This window comes from Rhizophagus irregularis, chromosome 17 (genome assembly GCF_026210795.1).
Source record: "Rhizophagus irregularis chromosome 17, complete sequence".
Taxonomy (NCBI): Eukaryota; Fungi; Glomeromycota; class Glomeromycetes; order Glomerales; family Glomeraceae; genus Rhizophagus; species Rhizophagus irregularis.
This window is the reverse complement of record NC_089445.1, coordinates 1,916,568-1,940,198: the sequence shown is the minus strand read 5'-3', so window position 1 is coordinate 1,940,198 and position 23,631 is coordinate 1,916,568. Positions and strand designations below refer to the sequence as shown.

Below are 23,631 nucleotides of genomic sequence, written 5' to 3'. Positions count from 1 at the left end.
TGAAGTCAAAAACAGTTGTAAGAACTTTGTGATCGGTAAAAGGACGATCAAGGAGACCCGGGCAAGTAACCACTTGCGAAAAAAGACCAGGGGCAGGAAAACCAGGTGAAGACCAAATATAATCCAGTCTAGAGGATCCATTATCATGAAAGAAAGTGGGATCAGGACCATTTGTAGTAGAGTGAGCTTGATGATCAGTAAAAAACCGAGAAGAAAGCAAGCGAAGAAGCTTAAAATGATTATGTGAATAATTAGAATGAGCGATAACATCAGCATTGAAATCGCCAAGAATAACTACAAAATAATTATTAGCTCGGGCATAATCGAGCCAAGAAAGAAGTTTGGCAAAAAGATCATTGCAAATAGATTGATGAACAGAACCAGAAGGGGGATAATATATAGAAATAATAGAAATTTTTGTCTGATGAAAGAACAAGTCTAATTTAAGAAGTCGACCGTTCCAAGAATCAATTGTTTGAACATGTTTATGAAGGGGATTTCGTAACAAAATACCAACACCGTCATGAGGGCGAGAAGAAGAAGATGAACAAGCCCAATAGGACTTAAAATGATGTTGGGAATGTTCATTTTTAAAAATAAATTTAGCATTTGAAGGGGAAAGACGCGTATCATTAATAGATAAAGCACCAAAAGAGGAGTGGAGAAAAAAATTAAGCAAATGTTGTTGTCGAACTGGGGAACATAAACCATTAACATTTAATTGACCAAATTTAATAAGGGGAGAGGGGTGAGGGGAAAAATTATGTTTATTGTTGTCCATCATTATTACACACTGATAAATCGGTAATAAAGAAGGGGGAAAAGAGAACAATTATTGATTAGCTTGGCCTTGTTGCCGAGCTAAGATGAGGTTGTTTTGTTGGATTCCTTCTTTAATCGAGCCAGCCAAAGAGGCAACAGTATCGGAAAGAGAGGAGAGACGCTGTTCCATATCAATAGGGGAGGAAGGAGTGACGTTGGAAGGTGGAATGGGAGCAAAATGAGGAATCGGGGAAAACCCGCTTGTTGATTGCAAAGGAGGAGAATTAACATCAACGAGGATATTATTATCATTTCGATTCACTGTATCATCCCATCCTTGCATAGAGGAAGGGATGTAGGAGAGAGGTTTAGTGACAAAAGGGCCAGGAACAGGAGCACGAGCAGCCATCGCAGATTCCAAATTAGTGATGCGGCTGTTCATGGTAGCAAATTGTGTGGTAAGAAGGGCTAATTCTGCAACTACTTTTTCAAGAGCAGCACCAATAGATTTCCAATCAGTAAGCACAGTAGGAGGAGCAGGGTATGTAACATCCATGCCATCAGCATAGTGATCAAGTTCATTTGCATCAGGAATACGACGATGTTGATTATTATTATTGTGATTAAGGTTGTCGCGGTTCCATGGGCGATGTTGAGAGCGAGAACGAGATTGTTGTCGGGTATTAGGTCTGGATTTAGAGCGAAGGCGAGAAAACATTGGTACGGCTTTGTCCATCATTATTGTTATCAGGGCGGGCAAAACGGTTATGTCGTTTAGCAGGATGAGAAGGAGGTAAATGCTTGTTATATAAAGCACGTAATTTATCATTAGATTGCCAAGGGCGAGGAGGGCGATTAGATCTAGATGAAGAACCACATCGATCAGGGTTACAATTAGGGCGACCACATCGATGACAGAGAGAAGTGACTTCATCCGGAGAGTGCCAGGTAAGGCCAACTTTCTTGAGGGCACGTGAAATAGATTTAGCATTTTCCATAGCCGTTTCGAGGCAAAATGGCAATAGGCGTAAGGTTTGGGATTGTAAGAATTCATAGAGAAGGGAACATTGATAGATTTAGCGGAAATTTCTTCGGCAATTTCAGCAAGATCGACCGCTATAGTGCCACGCGGGAGACCGGCAAGTAAAGCAACATGAGCGCGTCTTTCAGCACGTTGGTCAGGAGAGAAAGTAGTGGGGCAAATGCGTAAACAATGTCCTCCACAAAGGACGCCCCAGGTAGAGTCGAGGTTCTGTAAAGCACCAGTAGATTCAAAAGTAATGTATGCAGTACGATAAAGTTTAGATAAACGGGTATGGCAACGAGTAATATTGCCGTAACGAGAAAAGGTACCACGCAAAAGAGCGTCAGATAGAAAAAGGGGGATATCGGTAACCACAGGGTACGCGCGTGTTCATCAGCCTTAATAGCCTGGGGGTCATATGCATGGAAATGCAAGCCAAACAAAGAATCCATAGGGGAAGCTACGGCTTTGACAAGATCATCCTTTTTTCGGAAATGTACGATGATCCTCTTCAAATCGTTGGATCCACTACACGTGGCACGACTACCATAAGAGGAGAACAAGGAAAGTTGTCGATCAACCGCGTCGCACGCGTCGCGGTTCGAAGCGAAGTGATTCCAAAAGCCATCGACGTCATTAGGAGCGGCCGAGGCGTAGAAGAGTGTAGGTTGAGATTGTACTGCAGCTTGGGACGCGTCCGGAGAGGCAGCACGTTCAGGGAAGGAGACTGCAGGAGTAATTTCAGGGCTTTTGCCTTTATCGTTGGTGTTAGTAGGGGCATGTTGCGAAGCATCGAGAGAGGAGGTATCGGGTTGAGAAGGTATCTCAGCGGAAGTTGTCTCAACAGGGCCAGGAGGCGTGAGAGGTTTATCAACATCCATGACAGAGTCTTCAGCACTGACTCTGGTACGTTTATTAGTGGAGGTGGTCGAAGGTGGAGTGTTCGAAGGGCCAGATATAGAGGAACCTTGACCAGAAACGTTGCCTGCTGGAGAACTAGAGGCAGGACGTTTAGAAGTAGTATCATTGTTAGACTTGTTGTTTTTCTTTTTCTTGTCTGTAGTCATTTTGTAAAGTGTCGTAGTTATCTAAAATAAAGAAAATATAAAGAAAAAGTAATAAAAAACTTCGAAAAAATTTTTTATTTTTTTTCGTAAATATTGTCAAGTGAGCAGAACGGGAGAGAGTTTAGTTTTTTTTAGTTTAGTTTTATCCTTTTGCGATCACTGGCTGATGAGTTATTCAACAAAATGTTAAGCATCGGCATTATTATATTTCTTGATTTACGTTTACTGCGCCATTTAACATTTTGCTAAATTTCTCGGTACCTAGTGATTGTAAAAAGACGAATAATAGCTTGTTGGAATCGCCTCATCAAGGCGAATCGAATGGTGGTAAGCTCATCTCTCTGTGATCAATATTGACGGAGTTACTACTTAAAAACTATTTAATATTTTTTAATTACGGAATTTGATCTAGTGATTGGATTTTAATGTATTTTATACCATTAGATTCGCCGCATTAAGACGAATCGAATGGTAGTAAGATTGTCTCTCTAGGATCAATATTGGCAGAGTTATTACACAAAAACCATTAATATTTTTTTAATTTCGGAAATTAATCTAGTGATTGGATTTCGACGTATTTTATACCATTAGAACCGTCTCATCAAGACGAATCGAATGGCGGTAAGATCATCTCTCTACGATTAATATTGGTGGAGTTATGATACAATAAAGTTTTGAGTATAATTTTGGCTAAAATTATGTTAATTTTTGGCTGGAATTATGATATAGTACTAATATAAGAAATTTTTTATATAGTCACATCTCTTTATAATCACCAAATATGGACTGTCCCAAATGTGTGACTATAAAGAGAGTTGACTGTATATTATTTAGGTATTCAAGAATCAATGGCCAAAATAATCATGTAGAATTTTAGGTAATCAAAAAGTTATCATTGAGCAAATGTTTATGAATATTATTAAAATACACATATAGACTAAATTTGGCAAAACTTTATAAACTATTTAAAGGGATTTTTTTTGATAAAATTTAATATGCAGTAAATTTAAATGGATGTTAAGCTGTCTGTAAAATTATTATTATGTACAATTTTAAACCAAAGTACTTTTAGCAAAGTAATAAAATTGAATAATGATCAACAAATGATCGACAAAATTGTGATAAAGTAAAGATGTCCGCTATGCTAGCACCATCATGTTTGTGGATTGAAATTGCTTGCATTACTTTAATACATGGAATATTCATAAGTTTTCCTATAGGAATGATAAGACAATTGAGAGTGATGCTGTCAAAGCTCATTTTGATTCTAAATACAAGACCCATAGTGAGAAAAGGATTTTCATTACGTTATCAAACTGATTATATAAGTTTTACAACTATATAACATAAGCTTATACCTATATAATCAATCAAACAAGTCCACCTTTTCCTATAACACACTATGCATGATGGCAAACGGTATAGGAGGCAAACTCTACTTTTCAGAAAGAAAGTTTTTTTTTAAAAAAAAAAAATGCACAAAATAAATAGTCTTAAATAAAATAGTGGTTAAATTGGCTTTTTAGGAATTAATAGGCCTTATAGCCTTATAATATACACGATCATTTAATATACGCAATCATTTAATCAGACAATTTATTAAATTTGGTATTACATGAACTTGATCAACTGATAATTGTTTAGTCTCTTTATAGGTGGATATTTCTTAAATTATCACCTGAACTTTTCAATTTTTTGCAGAATCGAAGATGAAAACTGGAAAAGTATTCTAATTCAGAATTTTTTTTTAAGAAATGTGTTTATTATTTTGTAAATTACCAGTCAGAATTGGCTTAAACTTTAAAGTTCTTACTTTACGCAAATGTTATGCAAATGTATTCTTTTTGATCTGTATAAGAACGTCAAATACATAGAAATATTTAGGCCATATATATTAAAGAAGAAACGTTACATAATAACCATTCCATTTTTAACAAAACAACAATTACTTTTTAAACTTGAAAATGTTATATCTTAGACAACCATTTTATAGTTTTATACATCCATTTTATTTTATATTATTATCACTTGACATTATGATATAATGTTTAGAATAATGATGTTTCATATTATTATTTACTTGTAAAATTTACTAAATTTATTCAATATAATATCGTTATAAAATGCATAATTTTATAAAAAAATTGGAGTGTTTGCTAAGATTTATAATTATGTATAATTTAATATTATTATTAATAACTATAATTAAAGGATATGAAGTATCAGTATAAATAAAATAATTTACCGATAAAGAATCAACGATCTTATTTCCGCCCCTAGAAGGGATCGTTAATTCTTTGGTCATATTATCTAATTCTTTAACGGCAGACAAATTTTTTCTGTTCTATGAAACCTTAAATAAAGGTTTCTCTTACGAAATCAACCAAGATATTAAACCCTCCATTTCTTATTAATTCTGAAATATTAACAGCTACAAGCTGTCGGCTTAACATCTTTTGGACAAATTCTTCATCAACATAATCTATAAGTTTTTTTTGAGATAAACTTTCAGTAGATGTGCTATAATTAAATTAATAATTAATACAAACAGCACTATTTGGTTAGCTACGAAACAATTAAATAAATACCTGTTTTTTCTTATTTCTTTAAATTCTTCTACAGAAGTTAAAATAATTTGGTTAAACTTATTTCTGAAATTGATAAAAAATTTTTGGGTTTTTTTGAGATAGCTTTTCGCTTCATTAGAATGTATTTTGATTTTAAAAATTTTTGTTATCAACTCATCAAAAACTTCACCACATGGACTTCTCGCATGTAAAAAAAGACATTTGACACTTTCGTCTTATAGACAAATTTTATCCTAAAATATTAAAAATACATTATTTAAAAGATTTAGACATAATAAATATTATCATGTTAATTTAATACTTACATCCATAATTTTATTGGATGATGAGATAGCAACATCCGTTTTGTTCATTTCTAGTACCAATCTTAAAATTTCTGGATGGTCAACGAGCCAAGCAATTATTTCTAAATTTGACTTTGATTGAAATACTTTAGGTTTTTTATGATCTTCTGTCTTACCCACATCATCATCATCATCATCATCATTATCATCACTTTTTTTTTTATTTATTACTACAACTTCTTTATCGGCAGATTCAGCAGCTTCTTTATTACTATGGTTTTTACTTTTTTTCATCAACTGATTGGCTTTCTCAATGTTAATATCTCTTCTTTTTTTCGTAATTTGTTTTTTTTTCAATCCTATTATACATATTTTTGGTATTTATTAATTATTTTTCTTATATATAACTATATAAGCAAAACTTACTATAAATTTACAAAAGAGTTAAAAGAGTTATATTTACATACCTTGTAATAACCGAAAATACAATAAAATAAAATAAGGATAAATAATTAGCCGAAGGATAAATAATTAACCGATGGGTAAATAATTAGCCAATAAAATTATATTTATAGTTTAGTTTAGTGTAACAAGATAGTTATATGATAATAGATCTTCAAATTTTATTAGAAAAGGTAGTAAATATGAGAAATATTTTTCTTAAAAATGTATAAATACAAGTGGATTTCGATAGGAAATCCCGCAGTCAATTTTTGGCTCAAATAAAAATAATATTAAAATATTAATTATTAAAAAGTTATTCAAATATGAATATGCTCATTGTACGCTTGAGAATTAATTAATATTATATTATTAAGTTCGAGATTTTAAAATAATATTTGGTAAGAAAATAATGTTTTGTAATTTTTGTAATTAATTCTTAATTTAAACCAAGCATAGATATTATTCAAACTCAACACGTCGGTGGCAACATACGATATTTTATTTTAATATCCTATGGGCGGCGTGTCACAACCTCCTTCAACTTCCATTTCTTGATTATCATCAGACGATTTATTAGGTGATTTATGTTTAGTTGTTATAATATAAAAAAAATATGAGCGAAAAAAAAAGTGGAACAATCTTTTTGTTTAAAAGTAGGTGATATATATTGAGAAAATATGAATGAATAAAAATGTGGAGCAACTTTCTTGCTCAAAAAAGTAGGTGATAAATATTAAATGAACAAAAAAAAAAGGGCAAGATTATCATAATATAAATTTGAGATTTTAATTATTGTAATTATGATTGTAGTATTTAAGTGGAAAATATACATGATCTCAATATCATTGTGTATCGTGTAAAATGCAGGATCAGTTAAAAATATCAGGAGATGGGAAAATTAAAAATTATGATTTCTAAAAGATCAAAAATTAAATTTAATTAATATAAATAAATTATTACAATATCGAATTTCATTCAGTGAATTCGATTCTTAATTTATAAGACATAAATTTTTTAAGGGGAGGATAAATGTAATAACTGAAAATATAATAAAATAGAATATAGATAAATAATTATCCAATGGATAAATAATTAGCTGATGGATAAATAATTAGCCAATAAAATAATATTTATAGTTTAGTTTAGTCACAAGATAGTCATATGATAATATATCTTTTATTTTCTTAAATTTTTAATTAGAAAAAGATAGTAGATATTAGAAATATTTTTCTTAAAATGTATAAATATAAGTGGATTTCATTAGGAATTCCGCAGTTCGACTTTGATAAATAAAAATTTTAGTTCGCCCTTAATAAAAACTAACACATTCTTTTAGCTTTTTTTTATAATGAAAAAGAGACATTAATAATTTTTATTAATATTTATTAGTAATATTAATAAAGAAAATTATCGCAATTTAAAATTTGAGTAAGAAATTATGTTTCGTAACTAATTTTTATTTTAAACCAAGCAAAGATATTATTCAAACTCAACATGTCGGTGGCAACATACGATAATTATTTATTATCTTATAGGCGATGTGTCACAATCTAATCCATTCTCAATTGGCAAAATTCACTAAATGTATGAACTCTTTTACCTATAGCAAATTGGTCCTTAGTTACAAGGGTGCATTAGCAGAATCTTACGACTTGGTTAGATGGAATTGTCCAATACTGGGGCTAGTTGATTTATGGGAAAAGGGACAATCTGGATGTGTTTATTTCTATTGCCTTACAGGATTTTTAAAATATTGTTTTTTTTCTTTTTTTTTTGTTACTTGTAATATAATAAGTCCCATGATCGCCTTGTGAAGAATAGAGGCATTAATGCTAAGATAGGACGTTATAAACGTTCCTTACCCTCTGAGCAAAACGTATCACTTGACAGTACACACGTGGGGTATTTTTCAGCATAACGAGTAGTTTAGTAGTTAATAATATTAGTTTAGGAATTAGGGTTTTACTTATTTTTGTATTTGGCTTTATTAATTAATCTAATAAACTATCAAATGCATTGCGAATAAAAAAAAAAATAAAAATAAAAATAAAAATCCAGAAACTTTTTAGTAAAATCTAATAATATTTAGAATAAATTCAAAAAAATCATATAAATTTTTTTCTTTTTTAGAAAATAGTTAGTATTATTATAATTTTGGTTATAAAAAAATACTTAAATTAGTATTTTAATGATTGCATCCTTCTGGGTGGATATAGCTCATGATAATTAGTTTGTATGGTATATAAACCTAATATCAATAAAGCATATATAAATTATTAAAAAAAAAAAAAAAAAAAGGAATACTTAAATTAGGCTTATAATGAATTTTTTTTGGTTGAATTTTACCTTTTAATTAATATAATTATACTAATTAAAGTTAAAATTAGGATAAGGAATTAAAATTAAAATTAAAATATAAATTAGGATTAAAGTATAAATTACAAGATAGGTTAGAATAATTAGAATATAAGAATTAAAATATAAAATTAAAATATAGAATTTAAAGATATTAGTTTTAATTATTTTTAAAAAAAAATTGAATTACAACAATAAGATTTTTATAGCCTTATAAATTAATAATTACAGCTAGGGTTCTGCAATCCAGCACATGCCTATGCCTAAAAAAAAATTTTTTGGGCACAAATATAAGCATTGCAATATAAGTACCAATGCCTGGTAAAAAAAGGCTTGAACACTGGCATTAGCATTGGCATTAGCACTAATACTTGGACACAGTGCTAAGTAAATAATACATATATTTTTTTGCTCAACAACGAAAAAAATACAATTTTATGAGAAAAAGGCACATACATTATATTGAATACATCAATAACAATTATAAATACATAAATTAAAGAATATAAATAATTTTTCTCAAAGTAATATCACTCTATTTCTGGCAAATTATTAAGAGGACTAGAATTTTTCTGACTTTCTTTAAGTTGTGAATGCATTAGTATTGTAGAATTAAGTGATATTCATAGTAGCTTGGTATGTGTCTAAATGTTAATATGGTACATACAGGCAATGAAGGCATACCAGGTGCCAATTAAAAAAATGATAGGTAAATGGACATCAGCATCAGTACCCTATATAGTACCAGGCTAATGGTGCCACCCAAAATTATTTTCGAATTCTGAAACTGTTTCAGAATTTGGTTCATTTTCGAAACCTTTTCTGAAACTTCCAAAACCTACTCGAAATTCCCGAAATATGATGAAACCTCTGAAACTATGCCGAAATCCTAAATCATTTTATTTATTGTTTAGAAATACTTTTTTTATATAAAATATTAAATAAATTACGTAAAAAATTAATTATACCCATATTAGGTAGATGATCAGTCATCAGATTAGATTTTTAGGGAATTTTTTTATTTCAGTCTTTTAAAAATTTTTAAAATTTTTTTCCTTTACACCGATAAGTATGCCAGCCACTTAATAAAACTAATAAAAGAACTAGATAAATAGAACCTGAACAAAATGTTAAAAGTAAAGGTGGACATCCACAAAGTTCTGTTTGGGAACATTTTATTAAAGCCCCTTTATCAACAGCTGGTCACTTCGCAGCTGAATGTCTTTATTGTGAAAAAAAGTGGGTACGCGGACGACCACAAGAACTTCAAGTTCATCTCGCTAAAGATTGTCTTAATGTTAATGATGAAATAAAAAGGGAATATATTCAAAAAATCCTGCAATTATATAATGATAATGATGATACTGAAAATAATAAACGCTCTTGAATTCAACAATTAAATATTACTGATTTTTGGGATGTTGATCAAAATAGTGTTGAACCATTATCAAAGCAAAAACAGGAAACAATTGATCAATGTTTACTTAAAGTATTTGTATGCTATGGTACTCCTTTCGCAGTTGTTGAAAATCCGTTTTTTGTGGATTTGATTAAAAAACTTCAACCCAATTACAAGTTACCTTCTCATGAAAAATTGGCAGGAATTATGCTTTCTCACGCAGTAATAAGAATTGAAAATCAAGTAAAGTCTATTCTTAAAAGGGCAACAAATTTAACATTAGGTAATTGATTTTTTTAAAAAAAATTTATATACTACATTATCATATTTATAAAAACTTACCATTCTTTACGTTTTAATTATAGGTTTAGACGGGTGGACGAATCCAGCAGGTTATTCAATTTACAATTTCATAATAATGACTCATAATCGGCATGAATTCTTATATCGACTTCGAGATCTTTCAATCATAAAACATATGGCCCAAAATTAAATCAATAATGTACTTCAAAAAATTGGACCTGATAAATTTGCTGCAGTTGTAACAGACAATGCTGCAAATTGTGCTCTTGCTCGAAATATTATAAGTGAAAAATACCCATTTATTATTAACACTCGTTGCATTGCACATTGTGTTAATTTGATCACTAAAGATATACTTGGTAAGGTTTTTGTTAATTTATTTAAACTATTTCATTAATTTGCTAAATATTCTTGTTATTAATAATAAAAGATTATCATTTAAAAAATTAGAACATGATTTTCTGAAAAAAGTTTTGAAATCATGTAACGAAATAGTGAAATTTTTTAACAAGTCTCATCAAGGAAAAGCTCTATTGGTAAAGTGCGCTAAAAATTAAAACTTGGGTTGAGATGAGATGGACAACAATATTCGATGCTGCAGATTCTGTTTTGCGCCTAAAACTAATATTAGAAAAGGTAATTATTAAAAATATTAATTATTTTTTCTTTTCATTCTTTTCATTAATTTGCAAAAAGAATTAAAAATATTTTAAAAATAAATTAATAAATTGCAGATGAACATAAGGATATCATTAAAGAAAATATAGTAAAAACAATTATCTCTCGTGGATTTTTTCATGACATCAACTCAGTATTAAAAGTATTAAAGCCGCTAAAAAAGACTATTTTGTCTGTTGAAGCATCTAATACTACTTTTGCCGATTGTTTTATTGCTTTAATTCGTTTAGCAAGCACTATTAATAAGATTCCAGTTGAACGAGGCTTAGCTGATTTCTGAAATCATGCAATAAACTCTATCAATAAACGTTGGGAATCTTTTGATATTATGCCATATATATTAGCATATTTCCTTCATCCTGGTTATCGAGGTAAATATTTAATATTATTAAATATTGGTTATTGAAGTTAAACAACTTTTTTAAAATAAAAAAATTATTTTATTATTAGGTAATGGATTAAAGAATATGTGGACAAAAATTTCAGAGTACACGCAAAAGTTATGGGAAAATATGGGGTATAATATTAGTGACCAAGAAATTTTAATTTCTCAAATGCTGAATTTTAAAGCCAAACAAGATACTTATTCAACGGCATTTGTTAAAAATCGTATTACGTCTTGCACATGGTGGATGTCATGTAAAAATCAACCTCCTTTTTTGAAAAATCTAGCATTAAAAATATTTGCAGTAACACCGCATAACGCTTTATATGAAAGAATGTTTTCCATATTAGGATGATTATATGGAAAAAAAAGAACAATTTTGGATACTAATACGATTGAGTCAATAGCCAAAGTTTGACACTTTTATCAAAATAATACGCATTCTGCTGAATTTAATTCAAGACAAGATAATGATGATATTCAAAAATTAATTGATGAATCGGTATTTTTTGAAAGTGAAATTGATGATGATCATGAAGAAGATGAAGATGGCTACGAAGAATATTTTGAAAAAGTTGAAATTTCAAAGAATAATGTATATGTATTAATCGAAGAATATGTTAATTTAGCAATTTTGAAAAATGAAGAAATGAATTGATAAATGTAATTTTTGATTTATCATAATAAATTTCAAATAAAATAAAGTTTTTTATCAATAAAAATCATAAAATCAATAAATTATAAATTATTTAATTATAAAATATAGTTTTAATAATTTCGGGTAGTATCGGTAATTTTGGATAATTTCAGCAGTTTCGGAATTGATCAATTTTCTAAAACTAGTTTTACCTAGGAGATAGGTAAATATACGGGGGGCCAACTCAAGGTTACACAGGCTATGGTCATAAGACCAGAACTGAAGCCTATAGTAATTTTATAAGTAACTATATTAAAATTCAAAAATACCCCATGTTTAAAGCGAGAAATGGGCCGATAATCAATATGATCTATGAAAAAAATTAGCGAAAATGACAAAATCTGAAAACTACGAAATAAATATAATTTTTGTCAGTTTTGTTTATATATTTCAAAAAACTTGATCGGCTATTTTAAATACCTCAAAAATATATAAAAGTTTATTAAATACTTGAAAATAATGCACAACGAAAGAAGAAAACACTATTTTTAAATGTTTTAAGCAAAAAAAAAATTATTTTTTTATTGAAATCTCAAAAAAAAAAGTTTGTAATTTCTAACTTCCTATTGTCATATAATAAAACATATAAAAATACAAAAGAAATTAACCAGTGATTCAATTTGGATGAAAAAACTTCGTTTATATAAAGCTAATATGAACAAACTTAACTTCTGAGATCGGCTACTTTCTTATGTGTGCGTGTCGAAAAAAATAAAAAAAGCGAAATTTTAATATGAAATTTCGTTTGTGTAACCAATTTATGAAGGCTTCAGTTCAATCGGTAATTGATCAGCCTGTGTAACCTTGAGTTGGCCTCCGTATATTTACCTATACCTAGGTTTTACCATTTCAGGTTTCGTCGTGTGAAACTTCCTAGTTTCGGGCATATATATCTTAGGCAATGCTTGGTATGATGCCAATTATGCTAGCATTGGTATTTGCAGAACGCTAATTACAGTATATAAAAATTTTATATTATAATACTTTTTTGAATTATAGCTAATATTTTTAATAAGATTAAAATATAGAATTAAAGTATGAATTAAAATATAGATTTAAAATTTACTTTTTTTTCAAATAATTGTAAATTTAGTAAATCTTTATTTAATAAAAATAAACAAACTTTTTATATTTTAGAAAAAATTTTATATATTAAAAGAATGTAAGATTTTTTTAAACAATAATCAAAATAAATATAATTAAAAATTATATAATTTATTAAATTAGTGTTATATTTTATTATTTGTTTAATATAATATTTTTAATGTAATATTTAATAATTGTATTGCAAATTATTTTATATATATATACTATAATATTTTTTTATAGTAATAAAAAATTTTTAATTAAAACAAATATAAAATTTTTTTTTTTAATTAAATATTATAAAAATAAATTGAAATTTTGCAACATAATATAATGAATTTAACTAATTATTTTTTATTAGTAATACTTTTTTTCAATTATTAGCTTTATTTATTATTAATGATTATATAATTACTATAATACTTTAGACATTTAATAATTTCCATTCTCTAATATATAAATTACTTTGGTAGTTTTCTTTAATTCTTATCAAAAAACTTTATATATTAAAAAACAAGTTATATACTATTATAATTCTATTAACTACTGTATCTATTATTATTTTTTTTTGATTATTATTATTAATTTTTTTAAAATACTATAATAATCACTTAAATAGTTTATTTGCAAAAATATTAATTAATGATGCTGTTTACTATTATTATATTATTATATAATTTATTTAAACTTTGCTTATCAAATTCCTTGCTTTTTTGGATTTTTATAAGAATAATTACACTTTAAATAATATTAAGTATTAGAATTATATAAATATATAACTTTTTTATAAAAAATACTTATAGACTTTAATTTTGTATTCTAATGGAAGTTCTTTTCTTCAAAAAGTTCTAGCAAAAAGTTCACTTCTGTAATGTAATTGGGTAAAGAGAAAAATTTTAAAATTGTAATTAAATGAAATATTATTTATTAAAACTTGCAAAATTAAAGAATTACAAATCACATTTACTAGTATTATGTCTAAAAAAAAAAAAATGCTAAATAAATATCTTATTTAATGTAAAATTTAATCTTCCTTCTCTGTACTAATCTTTTCTATCTTTTCAGTATTCCAATAATTGATCATTTGTATAGTTAAAATTATATTAAATATAGAACCTAAAATATAACCACTTAAAAGTAAAGAATCATCAACTTCAGATAATGTAGTGAATATTCTAGCTAAAGAACCAGCAGTAAAGCCAAACACAGCAAAAGAAGAAAGTTGACCTGTACTACTATTCTTATGATTTATAATTATTTGTGGAATCTTGGAAGAAATGGAGAATGGTATAGTGAGGGCTTGGAGATATGACAAGAAAGCATCATTTATTATCGATGACGAACCAAGAACATAAGAGATTGCAACTATTGTAATACCAGTAAGATAAAGATCTTTAGAACGACCTGAATAATTAAGAATTAAAAGTATTATAATAATATTTTCTATCGTCAAAAATAATAATTCCCCATAAGTACTAAAAGGATTTCCTTGACGGAAATTATAAGCCAAACCAATTCCTATAGCAAAAGTCTCCAAGATGCAACTTGACAAACTAAGACCACGAGCTGATCCTGCACTTAAAATCTTTATGATTTGAGGTAACTTGACCAACGCACCGCCTAAGACAATTCCAAAACCAAGACCTTTGGATAATAAAATCTTCAGACAAGCCACATCAGTAATATCAAAATCTTCTACTAAAGTCGAATAACATTTTTCTCCTATTAATTGAACAGCAGGAACCTTAATTATATCTGGGAGAATCATTACTGGATTACGATTATGAAATAATTTAGTAAAATTAGATTATAGATTAACGACATTATTAATAAATATTAGAATGAAACTCTTACCAAACTAATACTTGTGGTACCAACTTGATTTTTAAAAGTAGACAAGACTGTTTCGGGAAAATAAACATTACGTTTTAAAAAGAATTTAAAAAGAATTTAAATTAACAAAGGGAATATTCCATACCCAGTAATATTTCTTAATATTTCTTCTAAAATGCTTTGTTTATATCAGAACTTTAATATTATACTATATAGATTATTATTGATGAAACCTTTTTTTTTAAAAAAACAAAAAAAAAAGAATTGTTGAAAGATGAAAGAGTGAGTGTACTTTATTTTTAATTTCTGTGTAATAGTTGGTGAATCATGATCACATGAGGCGTATATCTAGGGAGGGTTAATTAACCGGTACGCGGAATTTTATGAGATTTGTACCAGATCCCGTTAAATTCCTGCAAATTCCATGGGAATCCCATCACTAGGCGTATCCAACTATTGTATCATTGTATCCGTTATTGACGTTATTGACGCGCATGTTTTTTTTCATTTTACTTCATTATAAATTATAAATATAGCAAACAAGTAAGATGACTCATTCCACAAATAAATTTCCACAATGAAAAATATTCATCTGAAAATTTTTGACTAAATCCATAATTGGCAAATATTAACCTAAATTATTCATATTAATCAAAGATTAATAATATATACTTTAAAAGTAAGACTAATTTGACTAAAATGGCGAATTATTTTTACTTGAGATGCATATAATCTTTGATATAAATAAGGCTCAAAAAAAAAATTTCATTTCAGTTAAAATTAAAAAAATGTCTGATAATTATTTCGAAATTCATAAAAAAGAAGAGTTTGAACAACACCTTAATAAAGGAAAGTTGGTACGTTATTCAGTGTTAAGATATATTTATTTTTAGGTGTTTTAATTAGATATTAATTAGATATAATAACAAATAACTAAATAATAGGTGGTTGTTGATTTTTCTGCATCGTGGTGTACACCCTGTAAAACCATTGCTCCCGTCTTCAAAAAGTTTGCAGAAGAAAAATTCACTGATGTTATCTTTCTTAAAGTAGATGGTGATGAAAATCCAGTAAATTTTCCTTTTATTTTATTTTATTTTATTTATTATTTAATTGAAAATAAGATATTTCATATTGAATAACTATATATTATTTTTTTGTTTAGGAACTTACTGCTGAATATAATATCACAGCTTATCCGACATTCCTTTTATTTAAGAATGGAAAGAAGATTGAAGGAGCTGATGTTATTGGAGCTGATAGAAATGCGTTGGAAACCGCAATTAAAGAAAATAAATAATTGAATTTTTATATATTATATGTGATTTCCAATTTCCTGAATTCATATTTTATTTTTAAATAAAGTCCCAAGTACTGTAAAACAAATTAGTTACAATAATTTATAATTGTCAACATGTTAAGTTTGACAGTTAATTAACATATTATACTATAAATTAAAGTTTAAATTTTTATTTATCAGTACGTCTCAATGTCTTTTCTAATTACTTTTTTGAGAACTATACATACTCCAATGATATATTAGTTAGCCATCGGTTATACGGGTTTGTTTTTTTCCTCACATTTTAAAATATTTAAATTTGAAATGGTGAACAAATATTTTTTTACTATTTTACAAAATAACTACTATTTTTATTACACTATTAAAAGAACAACAATAATAAATACAAATAAAGATTTATAGTGAATTCTACTAATATTTTTCGGGGAATTATTTTTGGTAGAGAAAGGTAGTTTAGAAGAAACTGACATTCCAAAAGTATCCACCATATATACCACTCAGTATAAGCACAATAAGCTAGACACCTGTGATTGATAGAAATGAATAATTTTAATATTTTTTTTATTTTTTTTTGTTTATACCTTTTAAAACAAATTATTTACCAGTATATAAATAATATTTTAATAAAAAATATTAACTTTGTGATCGTTATAATTCTTGTAATTGTATAATATAGCGTTTTTAAAGGCTGGAGTCCAACGTCGCTAAAGAAAAAATTTTTTAACTAATCATACAATAGTTTCAAGCATTTGGTTACACTATTTTTCATACTAGGCAATATCACTAAATTGTATAACATCGTAACCTTAAATGGTAAGTATAAGTTGATCAAACTTGTGAAACTAATATATGATGACGCAAATTTATACTCTGAACACTAAATTTCTGAGCATTAATTTGCAAAAATGATTCCCCGAAATGTATTAGTAATTTTCGAATTAAGTATTAAGATAAGCGGTTAATTTAGTGACGGGTCCGGGTTGAATTTTGTCCGTATTGCGGCTCCCCCCCCTCTATTGCGCGAGTTTGTGTTCATATATATGCAATACTTTAGATGTTTTTTGCACCGGACCCGGGTTTTATATGTTCCTGTGTTCCGGTCCGACGCAAGGTGTTTTATTCTCGGCCCGCTATTTCTGTGATTAATTCCAGCCTTTTACGGAAAAAAGATGACTTTTTTTATAGGACATGCAATTGTTCAAGTACATGATTATTAATATATCGGCAAAACTAATTATTTAGATATTTCTGGAATAATTAATTAGTAATTGGTACTATGTTTCAATAGCTGTTAAATATTTATATAAGTATACCATATCTCTTTTATATGTACTGTACATAAAGAGAATGGTTCAGCCGAACGAAAGAACGATTTTGATTCAACGAAATGTATGTGTATAATAAACCATCTTTTATATGAGAAATTATTGACATATTTATGTTAATTAAAGGCAACCTCTTATACGGGTGACAATACCAAACCACGCCGTGTTGTAGTTTTGGACGTGTTTCGTGGACTTTTAATGGTTTTACAATCTTTGGATCGTATGTATATAAATTAAATAACACGTATCATATATTCTTACCAGTTATAGTTATGTATGTAATCTGATTTTTCTCTTATAGATGCAAGATCTTTTTTAACAGCCCTAACAGGTAAAATAAGTTATTTTTATAATACATACAGTATGTTTATTTTTTTAGGTTAATTCATACTGTGCCACTTTATTAGAACACGAAACATGGTATTCTCAACCCGTGTATAAAGATTTGGTTCCATCAATATCAAGATTGGTAACTCATTTAGCAGCACCTGGATTTGCTTTTATGATGGGATTTGGAATAATTTTGTTTTCAGAATCACGTTTAAGAATTGGATGGGAAATAAATAAATTACTAAAGCATTATATTATTAGAGGTTTAACTTTATTAATATTAAATGCTTATTTTATGATTTTTGGTATTATTTATGTTATTGATTGTAAGTTTCTATCTTTTATTTTTGTCATATCATATCACTTTTTTTTCTAATCCTAATAAAACATTTATTTGTTTACAGATATAATTTTTCCTACAACTGTATTATTTGCGTTAGGAATAAATTTTATAATCGGAGGATTAGTATTTTTAGCAGGAATAAAATCATTTCCATATCTTGTGAGATTTCAACAAAATTTCAACTCAAATTATACAGTCGATTATGAAAATGTGGAGAAAAAAGCAAAATATATGAGAAATGTTATTCTTTTATTAATAACTATTTTATTAGCGATTGGTAATGTTTCACAGACTCCAAAATCAATAGAATATGAAACAGTTGATTTTGGTTTGTGGAGATTTATTTGGTTATTACCAGGTAATTTTTTTTTTTAGTGCAGCAAATGGGGAAATAATCTTTTTATTAACAAATATTTCATTTTTTTTTTAGGAGAATATAAATGGCTTTTTTCTATGTATCCACCTTTAAATTGGTTATCTTTTACAATTTTCGGAATTCTTTATGGATATATCACTTTAAAACAAGCACATAATAAACGTTATAACAGAAATCTCAATTTGGTAAGGTCAAAAAAATGTAGTGTCTTTCCCTAAGGGCAATATTACGCACTGCCCTAAATCGCGTCGTAAATAAAATACATAATAATAAATTTTTTTTTGTCATTCTTAGAAAATTGGGATTTTTCTACTAACGCTCTTTTTAGCAATAAGAATTCCTGGAAAATTCGGAAACATAAATCCAGAACTTCTTCCATCACCACCACCGGGAACTTTATTCAATAATCCTTATTTAACATCGATATTACAATTTGTTAATGCAATAAAATATCCACCAGATTTATCATTCATCACACTATATATGGGTTTAAATCATTTGATTTTAGCTTTTTTTTATTCGATTCCTTCATCAACTCCTTATTCTATTTTAAATTATTTTATAGATTTTTTATTTAGTGGTCCATTATTGGCTTTTGGACAAAGTGCTTTATTTTTTTATATGGTGCATTTCCATTTGTATTTAATTATGGGTCTGATTTTGACATTTTTATTTGGATCTAATCAAGAACCTCCATACAGTATTGATTCTTGGCAATTTTGGTCTATGTGGATTTTTGGATTAGCATTGTTATGGCCAATGTGTATTAAATATGCTAAATTTAAAAGTAGGAAAGAACCTGATTCATTATGGAGATTCTTTTAAACATATATATTAGATTTATGATTTTTTTTTCCGGTTATTTTTCTATTAGATTATTTTACTTTTTTAATGAGTTGTTTACAATTGTATTACAATTGAAAATATGTCAATGGTATCATGAAAAATAAATTTAATCAACTATACCGCAGTGATAAATTAAATAAGTTATTTCACAGAGAGAAAATGTAAAATAAACAAACACAATTTCATTAATTAACGCGGTCGTTATATAATGAACTATCAGAATGTTTTGGTGTAACCAAAGATCCAACGTCACTATTTAAAATTTCATTAAATTTTAACAGATTTACTATATATAGTGTGATCCCTAACATATTATAATAGAGCATCCTTTTGTTCCTAAGTTACCCTGCTGGAGTGACTAGCTTCTCATCTACTTCACTCTTCAAAGTATAAGTAGTAGCATTTACGTATACATATATTATTATATTGTGAATAAAATTATTAAAAAACTACACACCTTACTTAAATTTCAATATATCGTTAGTTAATAAAAAAAAATGAAAGAAACTAACTCAGTTAATAAAACATCACATAAAACTTATCGAAATGCCTGGCATTTTTAAGAGAGAAAAAAAATTATGATTAATAAAAAAAAACAAAACGAAAGAATAAACATTTCCATACAATCTCACCAATTATACCTATACCAAGCCAGGTTGATATCAAAGGTTGGAATAAGTAAAGCATTTTTGATTCTTTCATTAGCGATGATGGTATTAGATTGAACCTTCATACATTTAATCCATTTATTGCTAACCATCTTTTCTGTAAATTCACGTTGTCTAATTAAATCAAGTGAGAATGGCAATGGAATGCCAGTATAGATAAATGTTACTCTGAACTATTTTATTCCTTGTATTTCTAAGTTATTGTTTTCTCTTCATTTATCTGGAGATCAAGTTTTTTGATAGTATATTTCCAATTGCATTTGTTCTGAAATTCGAAGCATATCTTCATAATATCATAGTGGAGAGAACAAATGCGCATGCTGGGTATAATAAACATAAATTTAAAGAGTTATATATTTAAGTTATGTTAATTTCTTTCTTTTTTTATTAATATGTATTTAAAAAAAAGCTTAATTGTTAAACTGACAGCTAACTATCTAAGCGAAGAGCGAGAAATGGGTTTTTCATAGGAGAAATGGGTTTTAAGCGACTGTTTTGTCTGATTTTTGGTTTCGAGATATAAAAATTTTTTTATCTTAGCTGATCATTAGTCAGATGATAAATCATCAGCTGGTTTTCTGTGCTACAGCATAATTTTTAGTATGGAAATTGCCTACTTTAAACTTATTAATCCCGGGATAGACAAATCCGCCGATATGAGGTAAAGCTGGTTTATGGATATAAAAGTATTTTTAGTTTCCGACGCTCGGGAGAAATGATAGATTTTTTTTGTATGCATTTGCCCAATATACAGTATGTATGCAATTAAGATGTAGTACAGGATTGTCAGGCTATTATATTACATCATTACACGTGATATTTTTCAAGATGTACGTAATATATGCTTTATTTAAGAAATAAAAAAAAACATTGCGAGCAACTAATACATAAAAAATTGCGAATATATCGCCATTACATGATATAGATAATTATTCCCACTGGGAGTATATAGTGATATGGAGAGGGATTTCATAAAAAAAGGCAATGAAAAGAACTTGGAAGAAGATCGCAAAAAAATATTGATATTGAAGAGTATTTTTTTCATGATATAATAGTTTCTGCAAAGTACATTATACAAGACAATGATTGATGCATTGTTTTTGCAAAGATAGTGCGGTCTTATTATGGACCTCTGATTTTTTTACAATCATCGTAAGATAATTCTTCAATTTCTGCTGCGTTAAAGTAACCAGTTAACATGAAACAGGCGTCTTTGTTATAACCACCTTGATATGCTTCATAATAAGCACCAATATAATTAGATCCCAAATGAATCCAGTATGTTGTAGTATTATCTATCGTTTGATAAGTGAGAATACCATTTCTTAAATCCGCACCAAAATATCGACCTACAATATCGAAGCTCGAACAAGGGAAACAATAATAATCATTATTTTTATGCGGCACATTTGGAGGTATAAAAGTTATGAAGTTGCGTTGATCATCCTCCTCCCAAGTACAACATGTCACTGTACATAAATAAAATTAAATTAAAATCAAAAGGAATATACATAATATCAAATCACTCATGGAATTTAGCTCAATAAAATCCGATATAATTACCTTATTACCATGACTATCACCACCTCCATTCCGAAGTAGAATCTCATATGCTATATATATATATTATTAAATAAATTTAATCGCTGTATTTGAAAACTAACAAATATTTCCGAATTTTACCTTTAGTGGCTGGTATAAAAGCCATGATATTCATTAAGCTACAGATGGTTACAATGATAGTAAAAGTGAAAGAAATAGGACGTCGCATAGTAAGTTTAATGTGTTTTTAAAATAATTTAATAATTTTTAATAAGCACTTTTCTTTCTTATTTATATAAGAAATTTGGAATAACCACGTTGTTAGATTGAATGAGAAAAAAATGGATAGCTAAAGAAGAAAGATGAGCATTTGCTATTGGATCATTTCGGGAGAATTAAGTTTCTGAAAGTATTTTTTTTATCCATTGATAGACGTAATTCAGAATCATAAGTCTGACCATGAAATTAAAAATTTTGGTTATTCTATTATTTTATAACAAGGACAGCACGTTTTTGATAGCCAAAATTTAAAGACATAAAAGTACGGCCTTTTTTAATCATATGACAGCATTCATTTAAAGAATGACAATCTGATATTGGATGACGGACCTGATGTTTCATTGAATACGTTCAATTTATAATTTATTACTTTTTATTTCTATTTTATTTACTAACCAAGAAAGAGGTTCTTAAATTAAAACACGGTTACGGTACATTTCGCCGAAAGGACGTTTCGCCGAAAAATAGGGCCAACATTATGCAGAATTATAAATAACTCAGGCCAGAGATCAGTGAAATGACCCGATACCTTAAAACACACCCTACACCGAACCACATGCCGATTACTAAAATACTAGTTGATTTCCTTGGTAAAATGATTTTCCATTTCCAAGATGAATGGTCGTAATGAAAATAACCTTATGATTTATATTAATTACCTTTTTTTCAATTATTTCCATTTCCATTTCATTTATATGGATATTATATGCAAAATATATGTTGCTCAATGACAAAAACACATTCAACATTACAGCACTTTGCTTCTGACGGATATAGTAGTTTTATCTAATATCTACGTAGCACATGCACGTATATACTTGCCCGCCTATATTCAAAAAAGGAAATTATAACAATAAATGATCGGCAAGTGTATTGTTACAATTTCCTTTTTTGGTAAATAGGCGGCAAGTATATGCACGTAGATAATTTTTGAGATTGCTGTACTAAGAGCCTTTAATCTAAGTTTCGTTTTTAATAGTTTCGGGAAATAATTCTTTTGCGTCTATGTCAGGCTAACTGATCCCCAAATTCAGCAGTACTATTAAGTACATATTCTCAATACTTTTCTTCATATAATGTAATCCTTTTTGGACAATTGTGTTTTCCTCTTCATATCTAACTTTCTCTGTTTAAAAAAAACTTTAATACTTTGTTGACCTTCTCCACTATATTTACAATTACTTAATTCGCCATGTATTGTAAGATTTTTATCTCTAAAATCTCGATCTAAACAAATTTTTTTACCACACTTACTGAACTAATTTTGGAGTTATTTCTTCTTCCATAAAATATTTATTAGCATGCAATTTATTCTGTAACTCATTTATTTCTGTTTGTAAAAAAAATTTTTTTCTACATTTTCTCTTTCTCTTTTGTAAATTATCTACATCATCATAGATTATAGCATCATTATCATATTCTTCTTCTGATATAACATCATCTACTTTTTCCATTTCCTTATCATCTATTATTACTTCATTTTGCTTCACATTTATCTCATCCAACATTTCAACTAAATCACACCCAAGTAAATCAAGAGTTTCTTCAGGATCATATTCATTATCATCGGGTAGAAAAACTCTATAGAAGGAAAATTTTTAGGACTTTCAGCTTGCATCTTTTAATAGATGAAGAAAATTTTTTATCATGATTTTACAATATGTATATATATACATATATATTACCTCTATAAAAAATACATATGTTCATTATCCAT

General features: G+C 28.0%; 7 protein-coding genes across 9 annotated transcripts; 3 read left to right on the top strand and 4 right to left on the bottom strand.

Moving 5' to 3' along the window:
* Positions 1 to 5,207: 5,207 nt before the first annotated feature.
* OCT59_009148 (uncharacterized protein) lies at positions 5,208 to 6,019 on the bottom strand (the record flags this gene model as incomplete). Its single annotated transcript, XM_066133348.1, has 3 exons — positions 5,208 to 5,373; positions 5,442 to 5,655; positions 5,743 to 6,019. The coding sequence occupies 3 exons, from the start codon at positions 6,017 to 6,019 to the stop codon at positions 5,208 to 5,210; spliced, it is 657 nt and encodes a 218-aa protein (XP_065999797.1).
* A 5,352-nt stretch (positions 6,020 to 11,371) lies between these two features.
* Positions 11,372 to 11,947, top strand: OCT59_009147 (uncharacterized protein; the record flags this gene model as incomplete). Its single annotated transcript, XM_025325013.2, has 2 exons — positions 11,372 to 11,625; positions 11,752 to 11,947. 2 exons carry the CDS (start codon positions 11,372 to 11,374, stop codon positions 11,945 to 11,947), a joined length of 450 nt encoding a protein of 149 aa, XP_025183319.2.
* Positions 11,948 to 13,970: 2,023 nt separating this feature from the next.
* OCT59_009146 (uncharacterized protein) lies at positions 13,971 to 15,146 on the bottom strand. The gene is made up of 3 exons (XM_025315252.2): positions 15,051 to 15,146; positions 14,927 to 14,973; positions 13,971 to 14,842 (listed from the first exon to the last, which is right to left on the bottom strand). Exon 3 carries the CDS (start codon positions 14,838 to 14,840, stop codon positions 14,097 to 14,099), a length of 744 nt encoding a protein of 247 aa, XP_025183320.1. The 5' UTR covers positions 14,841 to 14,842; positions 14,927 to 14,973; positions 15,051 to 15,146; the 3' UTR covers positions 13,971 to 14,096.
* A 486-nt stretch (positions 15,147 to 15,632) lies between these two features.
* Positions 15,633 to 16,856, top strand: OCT59_009145 (uncharacterized protein). 2 transcript variants are annotated; one of them, XM_025315253.2, is made up of 3 exons: positions 15,633 to 15,762; positions 15,850 to 15,975; positions 16,071 to 16,766. In XM_025315253.2, exons 1-3 carry the CDS (start codon positions 15,694 to 15,696, stop codon positions 16,203 to 16,205), a joined length of 330 nt encoding a protein of 109 aa, XP_025183321.1. In that variant the 5' UTR covers positions 15,633 to 15,693; the 3' UTR covers positions 16,206 to 16,766. The 2 variants fall into 2 exon arrangements, with proteins under 2 accessions (XP_025183321.1, XP_065999796.1); XM_066133347.1 differs by having other exon boundaries at positions 15,850 to 16,856.
* Positions 16,857 to 17,552: 696 nt separating this feature from the next.
* OCT59_009144 (uncharacterized protein) lies at positions 17,553 to 19,568 on the top strand (the record flags this gene model as incomplete). Its single annotated transcript, XM_066133346.1, has 7 exons — positions 17,553 to 17,594; positions 17,657 to 17,750; positions 17,832 to 17,861; positions 17,938 to 18,186; positions 18,265 to 18,561; positions 18,634 to 18,764; positions 18,874 to 19,568. The coding sequence occupies 7 exons, from the start codon at positions 17,553 to 17,555 to the stop codon at positions 19,402 to 19,404; spliced, it is 1,374 nt and encodes a 457-aa protein (XP_065999795.1). The 3' UTR covers positions 19,405 to 19,568.
* Positions 19,569 to 21,215: 1,647 nt separating this feature from the next.
* Positions 21,216 to 21,864, bottom strand: OCT59_009143 (uncharacterized protein; the record flags this gene model as incomplete). Its single annotated transcript, XM_025310344.2, has 3 exons — positions 21,216 to 21,562; positions 21,665 to 21,706; positions 21,777 to 21,864. The coding sequence occupies 3 exons, from the start codon at positions 21,862 to 21,864 to the stop codon at positions 21,216 to 21,218; spliced, it is 477 nt and encodes a 158-aa protein (XP_025183323.2).
* A 1,300-nt stretch (positions 21,865 to 23,164) lies between these two features.
* On the bottom strand, positions 23,165 to 23,631 carry OCT59_009142 (uncharacterized protein; the record flags this gene model as incomplete). Of its 2 annotated transcripts, XM_066133344.1 has the most annotated exons (2): positions 23,165 to 23,495; positions 23,615 to 23,631. In XM_066133344.1, 2 exons carry the CDS (start codon positions 23,629 to 23,631, stop codon positions 23,165 to 23,167), a joined length of 348 nt encoding a protein of 115 aa, XP_065999793.1. The 2 variants fall into 2 exon arrangements, with proteins under 2 accessions (XP_065999793.1, XP_065999794.1); XM_066133345.1 differs by lacking the exon at positions 23,615 to 23,631 and having other exon boundaries at positions 23,165 to 23,422.

Coding starts and splice junctions, on each gene's coding strand:
- OCT59_009146 (XM_025315252.2), bottom strand. CDS start 14,840: ATGATTCTCCCAGATATAATTAAGGTTCCTGCTGTTCAATTAATAGGA.
- OCT59_009145 (XM_025315253.2), top strand. CDS start 15,694: ATGTCTGATAATTATTTCGAAATTCATAAAAAAGAAGAGTTTGAACAA. Junction 15,763..15,849: donor ACCTTAATAAAGGAAAGTTG/GTACGTTATTCA, acceptor ACTAAATAATAG/GTGGTTGTTGATTTTTCTGC. Junction 15,976..16,070: donor TAGATGGTGATGAAAATCCA/GTAAATTTTCCT, acceptor TTTTTTGTTTAG/GAACTTACTGCTGAATATAA.